The following is a 12,394-nucleotide window of genomic DNA, read 5'->3' on the forward strand; positions in this document are numbered from 1 at the left end:
GTACATACGTATTGTACACGCACAAACAAAAGTAAGCCGTAGCGAAAGAGTAGCGTCCTCGAGCAAGGTCAATAGCACACTGGCTAATCAAAACAAACAATGACAGGTGCGCCGTGACTGCAATGCGCCGGAACTTGTCTTAACTTGCCGTTGTGCCTACACACGCGGGGGGAAGTCAGTGTAGGCACAACGGCAAGTTAAGACAAGTCAAGTCAAGACTTGTTTGTGATTCGGATAATCGGCGATTCGGATAGTCGAGTTCGGATAATTGGAGTTCTACTGTATATATATATATTTCAAGAAAGAATAAAAAACTTTATTTAATTTGAAAGTATATTCTTTCGACTCTATTGATAAAAATACGTTTAAATTAAAAAATATTCAAATTTTTGGAGCACAGTAAAAAAAAATGCATTTAACCACGAATATGCGAGTTAAACTTCAGAACGATCCAACAGCAGTCATATTTTCAAGACAATTAATTGAAGTTGGTAACGGCACTGTACCTACAAATCCAGAAACAGGAAAAATCAGCTTATCATCTGATTTATGCAACATCGTAGATTCAAAAGAGGAATTAGTAGACAAGGTATTCCAAAACATCGAAACAAAATTCAAAAATCATGCATGGTTGAGCGAAAGAGCCATTCTAGCGGCTAAAACTGTTGACGTACACGATATGAACAATAGTATTATAAACAGAATCGAAGGTGAAACAATGACATACAAATCTATTGATTCAGTAGTGCACCAAAATGAAGCAGTGAACTTTCCAACGGAATTTCTCAATTCACTCGATGTTCCAGGATTACCACCACATATTTTGAATTTGAAAATTGGTGTGCCAATTATATTGCTTCGAAATATCTGTCAGCCTAAATTATGTAATGGTACACGATTAGTAGTTAAAAAATTAATGGATAATCTTATTGAAGCAACAATTTTGATTGGACTTCATAAAGGTGAAGACGTATTACTTCCACGAATGCCACTTATTCCGACAGATATGGCGTTCGAGTTCAAACGACTTCAATTTCCAATACGCCTTGCGTTCGCTATGACCATCAATAAAGCACAAGGACAATCTTTGCAAGTGTGCGGTTTGAATTTAGAAAATGAATGCTTCTCTCATGGACAGTTATATGTCGGGTGCTCCAGAGTCGGTAAACCATCTGATCTATATGTTTATGCAAAAAATGGGAAAACAAGGAATGTAGTCCTTCCATTAGCTTTACAATAAAAATATTTAAGCTAAACACATTTTTATTTCTTCTATTACATTCCACAGCCATGCACAGTAAAATATTAAATTAAACAATGAATTAATATTAAACTGTGCCACAGCAAAGCGTGGCCGGGTTTAGCTAGTACTGTATATTTTACTACATAGTATCAATCACAACCTTTTTTTAATTTTATCACAGTAATCTCAATTTATGTATGCGTACCCCCCCCCCCCCCAAACACACTCATATACACACACACGAACACACACACAGTACTTAAGTACTCACATACTATACTATGAAAATAAAAAAATTAATGGCCAATCTCTTAATGAGTCATGTTTTATATTTTGCATAAAAAAATACTTCTTTCTGTTAGTTTTATTATCAAGTACCAAACTCTTAAAACTTAGTTCATTTGATTTATAACTCAATATCAATAAATTATGCACATATCAAATATGACAATGTTCCTAAAGCTGTTACTGGGATGTAACAAAGGTAAGGCACGCACCCAGCACGTTGCCGTGCTTGGAAAAACGCTCCTCGAGATCCCCCTTGGTGATCTCGTGGACAGGCAGGCTGCCCACGTACACCCGCGAGCTGACAGTGTTGGGGTCCAGCATCATGCTGTCGGGACGGTACGGATGGTCGCGGTAGCTCATCTGTAAGCAGTAAGGCAAGCTGCAAGGACACTCGTCTTCTACAGGAACAAATAGCAGCAAATTTATCATCTTGTTTTTATTATATACCAAACAATGTTTGAAAATGTTTTTTTTCTTTAACCAGTACTCAAAATATAAGGAAAGAAATGTTTCTTAGTTATCAATAAAGACAGAGACTACCATAGCGAGTCTGAATTTGACCAACAATCTTTGGCTGCAGATTCATTGTGATAAAATAAGTTGAAAACACATAAACTACTTATGGTCTAAAGTGTTTCCTACGGCTGATATACATCTGTGAAGATTGAGCTGAAAAACATTTATAATGTAAATAATAAAAACAAGTTTTTAAGATTGAACAGTGTGCGTTTGGATGTTTAAATGATTGAAGTTCTATACCTACCAAAAATTTTGTCGATTATGCAAAATTATTTTTTTTAAAAACAATATTTTAGTTATTGATACTTGATCAAAATAGCATAATTTTAATTCCTTGTCCTATTGATTTGGGCATTTTTTTAAGTTATAATTCTTGCATTTATTAGGCAAAAAGTAACTTCATCTCATTTTTTACTCTTTTTGACTCAAGTCACTCCTAGAATAACGACAATATACTCTCACAATTTCTGCTTGCGGTTAAGGACAGATAGAGAATGACTAAAGAATCCTGACCCCATCAAATGCCCATAGCCATATAAGGTGTATTTAGTTAAACATATTGCGCAATTACTTCTCTGTTTATATTAAAACAAGGCACCTGTATGCAAAATTCTTTTGTGACCAGCCACAAAACCTGTAATTGACGAGATTCATCCAGGCAAGAACAAATTAAATTATGGAATTCACAAACCTTTGGGGTGCATATAATAAATTAAACTAAAAAATAATGATAAGTATGATAACCATATTCTATATAACTTTGGTTCTGCTAGCTTTGTCTAGTTTTAAGATAGTATCATTAAAGAACAACACTAATAGGATAATTAGTTTATACTTTATTTTCTAGGCCAGACTTAGGTTCTTATGCTTTGGTATTGCTCGGATTAGCATACTATTTTTAATGTTGTTTCCCAGCTGAAATATGCTATGGTGTTTTGTTTAATTTGATATAAAACTATGGTGTGCGAACTAATAAATATATATTATGTTTCAGTATTCTTTCTTTTTAGTGTTTTCTTGAAAATTATCTAGAAACTCAGTTATACCTTTAGTTGAAAATGCATTATTTGTCAGAGTCTAGTTGAGGGACAGATTAGTTTGTATATTGTTTGTTCGCTTTGAATACAAATATCTGGTAGGCCTAGTGTACTGTTTTTGATTTGCTGAAAGGTTCCTGTAATATTGCAGATAGTATTTTGTTTTAGATGTCTGTACATGTATGAATATGTTGATTTCTCTGGAAGAGTTTTACGAGGTGGTTAACTTTGTTTTTAACTCAAGTTTGATCCATAGAGATCTGAGATATCAGCATATGAATCTAGCACTGAAGTCTAAATTAATGTTGAGATCATGTGTATATTTCTGCTGTTATTCTGCTAATGTTTTATGTTTGATTATTATGTATATGAGGACTATTCAGATTTTTTGATTTTTTTTTGGTGTTCAGATGTTATGCACACTAGAAGTACAGTTGTATCACTAATATGTTAATGTTTATTATGGTCTGCCAAATGTTCACATTATTAGGCTATTATTATGCTATATCACTATCACTGTCCAGAAGTAGGAGCAATGATCCAGACATCGCAAATACGACACCGTATCTCAGCCAAAAAAAGATTCGGCCAGCTATAGGAATTCCTTCTACAAGCAGTTCGTCGGTTCCCAAACAAGCTGTGTTGGAAAGAACCAATGTGCATGACTGTAAAGTAAGTGATTTTGTTGTAAGAAAACTTTCTGTATATGCTAAGAAGAAAATTGATCACCAACTGTTAAATTTATTTACTGTAGATTTTAAACCATTCTCAGTTGTTGAGGGCGAAGGGTTTCGAGGATTTGTTTATGCACTAAATCCGTCGTATACATTGCCAAGTAGGAAAACTAAAACAAACACATAGTTACCAGCTGCTTATGAAACTCACTGTGTACAATAGCATTCAAGAAAAATTAACAACCACTGAAATTAGTTCTGTCACACTAACAACAGATTGTTGGACTTCTGTTAATACTGAAAGTTTCATGGCAGTGACATGTCATTTCATATACTGCAATTTCAGATTGATTTCTTTGGTGTTAGATTGTTGTTCATTTTCGGAGTCCCACACCAGTGCTCACTTAGCCCAGGAACTGAGTCGTGTAGCAAAAGAATGGAGGTTAGAAAACAAAATTTTACTCTTGTGTTTCTGACAATGCAGCGAACATACAGAAAGCTATACAAGACGAATTGAAATGGAGGCATTTCGCTCTGCGCCTCTCCTTCAACGCCTTCCCCTGCGCTTCCTCCCCTACATTCTTTCCCTTCTTTATCCCTTATTCGTCGTGCCGCTCCCTCCCCTTTTTACAAGCTCCGCCCAAGTGACCATCATGTGATCGGGTTCTGCGCACATTGGCCGTGGTGTTGTTCCATGTGAATTCTAAACTGATACTAAAGTACTTGATACAGGCATGTATCAGTTACAAAGTAACGGGTTGATACTCTGCAACCCACCTCTATGTTAGATGCAGGTAAAATTTTCATTTGTTCAAAAGCAATGTAATTTTATTCCAGAGTATCCATGGTGTGTTTTATTGGCCCTCGCCATATGGTTTCATAAACATTACTAGAACCTCCTCTTCAGAAACATTACTTTGTGGTACTGCAACAAGTTTTTCATATGTTTTCCAGTTTCACCTTTTAGTTCCATCAAAACATAAACATCAGATTGGATATCATTCACTAATGCCACAATGTTGGATGCTTCTTGAAGATAAACTGTCCATAGAATTATTACTGTCATCTGTACCGCTGTGAACATCTTTGTTCTTTATTTCTTAGTATTTTACAGTAAATTCAGCGTATGCTTCACCAATATTGATAAGCATGACATATGGGAACTAATTCTCTTTTTCCAGAAGCTTGGTGACTTATTTCATCTTAACTGTAAAAATCTGTCACTAAAGAATACACATCATTCTGACTCACTGGTTAGTCCAGAGAAAATTAAGGGTTTCACCTTGGAATAAGAGATAGTCCGCTATAAACTTGTATAAACCTTTATTTTAACACCCTAAAACTTGTCTCAAAACCTACTTATCGTAGGGTGTCCGCGACTAAAGATATTCCAAAGTCAAAGGTAAAAAAATCAATATTTTTTTTTAACACATTTATTGCAAATATCTAGTTTCCTATGTAGAGGATTAAATTCTCTACAACTTTTGTTTAAATATATTTTTTTATATCTTGAACCATTTTCGAGATAGAGAGCAGAGCACGCGCCGAGTTTAACTATTTAGAGTATCATTCGAGGTCAACCTGTAGTCCCGATTAAAAATATGCCGTATAAAGTTGATAAATTATTGATAATTATATAATTCTAAATAATTTGCATTTTTTATTAACTATTATGTTATAATTAAATAATTTTTCAATAATTCAGTTTCTATTCATTTAATAACACTTACCTACTTGTGTAATAATAAAGTTAATAAGGGAAATACTTTAATTACATTTTATGTAGAAATTAATTAAGTACATCTTAATTGAAATCCGTAAACTTATAGATTCTTTTAAAACGTTAAAAAGTATACCTGGGACAACGGACCTCTATTGTATAGTACGAACCTTTTTATTGATAGCCAGAAAGGATAGATGAGATGTTCAATTCTTTACTCACGACCGGTTTCTTTTTCAAAGAACGACTGTCATTTGTTAGTTTTGAATCGTATCTTGGTAAATATGGACGTACAATTTCAAGAGTTATGGATAATTTGTGTTTTATATGTAAAAAGTCAGATTTGGAAGGTGAATCATTAGTGAATGTAGTGCGTGGTATAAAAACTCAAGAGAACTGCAAGTATTGAACGAAATGACATTCTTATTGAATATTTAAAAACCGTAACCTCTGTACAAGTGCATGAAAAGTGCCGAACTGCTTACATTAGTAAAAATTGTATACTAGCAGCAAAACGGCGACTATAACAAGACGAAACTACAGCTTCTCCAACTGTACCCCATAAAAGACTAAGTGAAGTGTTTGATTTCAAGAAGCAGTGTTTATTTTGTGGTGAAATAGCTGACGAGGCCGCAGAGACGATGAAAAAAGAAAAGTATAGATGCAAGATAAGAACAGTGAGTACTCTTAACTTTAAAGACAATGTTATAAAAAAAACAGAAGAACGTGGTGATACTTTCAGAGAATTGGTGAAAAATCGTATATTTTTTCAATATGAGGAACCTTATTGGCAAGTTATAATGCTCCAAAATCTGAGGATTGTATCGATCGTCTTCGCTATGCACTGTTCATCAAGTTAACAAAACTGAATAAACCTGTGCAGTTATCAAATCTTCCACTAACGAGTGCAACAGCTCATCAACATTTCAACCGTGTTTATAATCAAATTCAGACTTGGTTAGGGGATGATTTAGAACAGAACTGGGGTTGGATTATGCGTGATGAATTCCTGGAACCTGTTATGACAATGAATCCACCAGCTCCGGAAGAATTGCTGGACCCCTTGGAATAACTGTAGTCGCGGACACCCTACGATAAGTAGGTTTCGAGACAAGTTTTAGGGTGCTAAAATAAAGGTTTATACAAATTTATAGCTCACTATCTTTCATTCCGAGATACTTGTCCTCATTTGACTATTTTTCCTGGACTAGGTGTCATTTTTGGTGTACCTATTGGAAAATCATCTTGCAAATTTCAGAACATTTTACATTAAAAAAACAGTATTAAAAATATTATAAAATTTTACCTGTAACTTTTTGAAATGATTATATTTCTAAGTTATATTAATTGATACTTAATGAAGTAGCCCAAAAATTAACTTTTAAATGTTTATGATAATGAATGTGACATGAAAGTAGTTTACAAATGATGCTCAAAAGTGATATTTAAACTTAGTTTTTTATAATTGGATTTAGTCTCAGAAAATTGATTCATGCTACCTGAAACAAAACCTCCACTTTCACAGCTAACCAATGCGTAGACATTATAGCTGTTAACACATGATGATGGCAGAGAGGTTTCATGTAGCCTAGTTGATATGTTGCATAACATTGAAACATAACAAAACCCACAAGAAATATATATAAAAAAGGTTTATGATTAGTTATATTAAATTTGTACTTTTATTATACACAGCACATATAAATTTATATTGAGCCAAATTATTTTACATTTAATGATTTGGTTTCACTTTCCGTGAAATGGCTGATAAGACTATCAAATGTGAACTACAAACGGTAATTTTTTAGAAACTAGTATATGAAATAAGAAACGCTGTTTAGTTAACATCTTTAGTAATAAAATTTCATTATAATTGTAATACACTCGTAATATTAACTACTTTGATCATTAAAGTAATACCTATTATGACTAAAGTTCCCGTAAACACAGATATGCACTATAGACTAAAGTTTTCGTAAACAAACACACAGACCCATTATTGACCTAAGTACTTGTAAATATACACACAGTATGTAATACTTGGATATCACTGCTTTTTTAGAATGAAAAGAAAAAAAAATCAGAAAATATGGTTTTCACTCATTGCACATCCCTAAATTTACTCCGAAGGGATGGCTACGTTAATTCCTACTAGTTTGTAAAAAATTAAATTTTTATATCTTACAATACCTGTGCTTTTTTACACTGCCACCGCCATTCATTATTTACCTGCGATAAATAGAAATATATGTTTTCCTGAATTAACCCTGCAAGAAAGGTTTAGTTCCTACTTGTTTGCGAAAAAAGAAGTTTACAGTTTACATTATAATACCTATGTATTTCTGCAATTGCAGACATTCAATTTTTATGTTTAACATAAGGATTTTTAAATTTTTTTTGGCTAACTTAAATAACGAATGTATTGCAGTTGTAAGGAATTTTTAATGCTTGTATTTCAAGTTTATGGTTCTATTAAAAAAAAGTATGTAATTGTAATACAAAATGTTTGTTTTGTTACATTGCATTTAAAGTACGTGTACTATTTTGAGGGATGTAACCAATTAGTCTAATAGGAGCCTAAAATTTGAATTGAATTGTTAACGTTCATTTTTTGTGAGAAATATATGATGAGTACCTACTGAAGTGACTGACACATTTAATTTGGCAGTATTAACACAAAAAAAAATATTTTCATATAATGAATTATAATTTTGGTTGAATAAAAAGAAACTTTTTTAAACTAAAATCATAATTCTTAATTATTTCACAATTTCTTTCATGTGCAGATTCTACCAACCTACTGAACGAAAACAGCAAGTTACATGTACCTACCACAGACTCATGCCATCAGGATCTTTCCACGTACCGTACTGAATTAAAACAGCATGCATTATGTACCACAGGATCAACAGAACTGGATCATGCCATCAGGATCAAATCTTCATAATCCACGGATAAACTTCAATGTATGAAATGAAATTAGCGTATTTTTTATTCTCCATAGTTGGCTACAAATGTGGTAAACAAAAAGATACATGATCGCGTGTTAACAGTGAATAGTAGCGGCAGTGTAAAAACACAGATATTGTAATGTAAGTTTTAAACTGTCATTTTTGACCAACCAGTAGGAATTAAGAAACCATGATTTCAGGATACATTTAGGAATGTCTCTAGTACTTAAAAACCATACTTTCCACTTATATTTACTTTTTGTAACTTTTTGTTTCCCAAAGCCACAACGTTCGATGCTGGTATAGTAACAATACTAAAAAACTATTGGTAAATATGTACAGTCGCGGTAGATGCCAAAAAAAATGCTAAAAATCTGAAAATACTTTTATTCTGTGCTCTTTCACTTCCTCTTTTCAAATCAACCGGCGGAGGTAAGAAATTCCAAATACTTTAGGAGATATCGAATTTTTTAATTTTCATCACAATACCTGCGTAGTATGCGGCGATCACCATTGTTTCTTGTCATACATAATAAGGTTTCTTGTTTACGAGTATCATGTTTCTTATTGGACAATTTTGTCACGTGACTGTTCCGTGATTGGCCAGTATTCAAATTAACCAATAGGTGATTATTTATTCCGTGATTGGTCAGTATTCAAATGAACCAATACGTGATTATTTATTCATTTATCGTTCAATACGATGTTTAATTAATCGGTCAACTTCTGCCGTGAACGACTACATCATTTCCTTATAGTGGCAAAGGAAATGTACCCGCCTCCAACTTAGGTGAGTTTTTAACGTTTCTAATTTTAAAGTATTATTTTTTTATTTGGATATTGTTGCGCAAGTAATAAGTAAAAAAAAATTACGTGAGTTGTTAATGTTCATCATTTGTCCGGGTTTTGTTAGGTCAGGTCAGTTACATTATAAATAATTTAAAACTAAAGAACCATTAAATTAAATTCACATTATTTTTAATGTCCGCTTAGTTTGAAAGTATTCATAATGTAACTGACCTGACCTAATCGACCATTTTATTTATTACGCATTCACTAACACACGTCAAAATAAAAAATGGCGACGTTCAAAGGGTTAAACGGGCGTTGTATTGCTAAATTAAAAAATTCGATATCTCATAAAGTATTTGGAATTTCTTATCTCCGCCGGTTGATTTGAAAAGAGGAAGTGAAAGAGCATAGAATAAAAGTATTTTCGGATTGTTAGCATTTTTTTCCGCATGAATACGCAGGTATTGTGATGAAAATTAAAAAATTCGATATCTCCGAAAGTAGTTGGAATTTCTTATTTCCGCCGGTTGATTTGAAAAGAGGAAGTGAAAGAGCACAGAATAAAAGTGTTTTCGGATTTTTAGCATTTTTTTTTGGCATCTACCGCGATTGTACATATTTACCAAACTATTATTTTTCACAAACTGGTAGGAATTAAGAAACCATCCCTTCAGGGTCATTTTAGGAACGTTGTGTAGCGGGTGAAAACCATGTTTTCCAATTTTTTTTATCTCCAATCTAAAAAGCCCCCTACATCCAAGTATTATCACTGGTATTTTTTCAAAAACCAGACTTAATTTAGAAACTATGTTTTCAAGGTAAATAGAGAAATGTCTTTATTGATCAAAAAAAGAGTTCTTGGAATTTAATAATTTATACACGGAAAAGCTGCAACGTAAGAAAATTACCCACTATTATTAGGGAATCAAAAACAGACTAGTAAATTGAGACCAAAAAAAAACTTATGAGCAATAATTTCTCTTAATGTAGGTTCACCAATATGTCATAATACTTTCCATTTTTGGTAAATATGTATTGTACGGATTAGCGCCAAAAAAAATCGTACAAATATGAAATAACTTTCATTATATGCTATCTTACGTCCTCTTTTCAGAACCGCCTGCGGAGATAAAAAATTCCAATTACTTTAGGAGATATCGAATTTTTTAATCTTCATTTTTTGGCGATTTTTTTAAAAAATAATTTAAAAAATCCGAAAATACCTTTATTCTGTGCTCTTAAACTTCCTCTTTTCATTGAACCCGGCTGAGATAAGAAATTCCAAATACTTTTGGAGATATCGAATTTTTTAATTTTCATCCTGTGCACTCATGCGGCCATAACAGTTGCTTGTTTACATGTATGATTTTTTTTTTGCGATGTTCCCGAACGGAGAAACTTAAGATGCACATAAAGTTCTGCCATTCCCGATTACACCCGAACAATTCACCTTCGGCCAACCTCGGGTTTATTTATTAATATTTATATTTCTCTGTTTATTTTAATGTAGCTATACTAACGAACCTAACTAACCATCCAAAGGGTTTTAAAGTGTTTTAATGTAGCTAACCTATCCGACCACTTTTAATATTTCAATTCATTTTTCCTGCGCAAAAATTAATAAATTCCGAGGTTGGCCGAAGGTGAATATTCGGGTGTAATCGGGAATGGCAGAACTTAATGTGGATCTTAGGACTCGTGAACGAATACATCATGTAAAAAGAAACTTACGTGAGTTTATTCTGTTCATCCTTTGTCCCGGTTTGTTAGGTCAGGTCAGCTACATTATAAATACTTAAAACTATACAACATGTAAAATAAATTGATATTATTTTTAATTTCCGTTTATTTTGAAGTATTTATAATGTAAGTAACCTTACCTAATGGAAAATTTCTGTTATTTAGACATTCAGGCGAACACCGCAAAATATAAAATGGCAACGGTCAAATTATTACACACGTCTTGTATAGCCGCATGAGTGCACAGGATGAAAATTAAAAAATTCGATATCTCCAAAAGTATTTGGAATTTCTTATCTCAGCCGGGTTTAATGAAAAGAGGAAGTTTAAGAGCACAGAATAAAGGTATTTTCAAATTTTTCAAATTTTTTTTTAAAAAAATCGCCAAAAAATGAATGTTAAAAAATTGGATATCTCCTAAAGTAATTGGAATTTTTTATCTCCGCAGGCGGTTCTGAAAAGAGGACGTAAGATAGCATATAATGAAGGTTATTTCATATTTGTACGATTTTTTTTGGCGCTAATCCGTACAATACATATTTACCCCATTTTCTATTGTTTCTAATTAAACTATAAATTAAAACATCAATGTTTTCAACTAATCTTATGGACAAACAAAAATTCATCACTATTCTGAAACTAATAAACGTGCGGACATGAAATCTCAGGTTAAATAGATAAAAAGTTAGATATGAATCTTGAGTTAGACACATTTAGGAATAGATGAGTACCCATACTAGTATTCGGAAGCAGCCATTGCTTGATTCACTTGGCCTAAAAGCAATGTCACACTGTCAAATTTTTGCTTTTAACACGTTACAATATGTTGTCATAAAAATCGCAATTATAAATCATTTTTTATCACTATATACAATGGCTATACGAAAACATAAAACAAAAAAGGAACTAATAATAAGATCAAAATCAAATAATAAAGTTCACTAAAAACTAACACCTATTGCATACTCATACCGGCGTGTATCCTTCTAAGATATAAAAGGTACAAGGTAAAAAACAATCAAGAAGAACTTTAATATTCAATAATCAAAACCAGCAAATTAACTTAAGTAGTTTTCCAAAATAAACGTAAAAAGTATACCTCTTATTCCCTGTCTCCAAAGTAGCGGCAAACGACATAAACACAACACAAAATGGCGTTTAACCTTGGATAAAAAAAGAAAAAGAAATGTCACATAGAAACAGGCAAAATGTTAACTCTTTTGCGTTCTATGAAATTGATCCTTTTTTTTATAAACAAACAACATGGGGGAAAAAACTACAAAACGTATTGAAGTCTTCAAAAACGTTAGATCATATGTAATTTTTTTATGATTAATAAGAAATATTTTTTTAATATATTCATTATTAATTCAAAAATTATAAAAGAAAAATTTACCATTTCCAACAGTTAGTGCAGATTTTTTTGGGGT

General features: G+C 32.5%; 1 protein-coding gene across 2 annotated transcripts in view; it reads right to left on the reverse strand.

Moving 5' to 3' along the window:
• The window catches only part of LOC134539172 (nuclear receptor coactivator 5), a 182,376-nt gene extending 170,224 nt beyond the window's left edge, over nt 1-12,152 (reverse strand). The window contains exons 1-2 of one of the 2 annotated variants that reach the window (XM_063380948.1): nt 12,064-12,152; nt 1,741-1,891 (exon numbers count right to left, since the gene is read on the reverse strand). In XM_063380948.1, the coding sequence (XP_063237018.1) occupies nt 1,741-1,891 (151 nt within the window). In that variant the 5' untranslated portion in view covers nt 12,064-12,152. The remainder of the gene's footprint in view (nt 1-1,740; nt 1,892-12,063) is intronic. The other variant, XM_063380950.1, reaches the window with a different exon arrangement.
• Nucleotides 12,153-12,394: the final 242 nt, after the last annotated feature.

This window comes from Bacillus rossius, chromosome 1, assembly GCF_032445375.1.
Source record: "Bacillus rossius redtenbacheri isolate Brsri chromosome 1, Brsri_v3, whole genome shotgun sequence".
Classification (NCBI taxonomy): Eukaryota; Metazoa; Arthropoda; class Insecta; order Phasmatodea; family Bacillidae; genus Bacillus; species Bacillus rossius.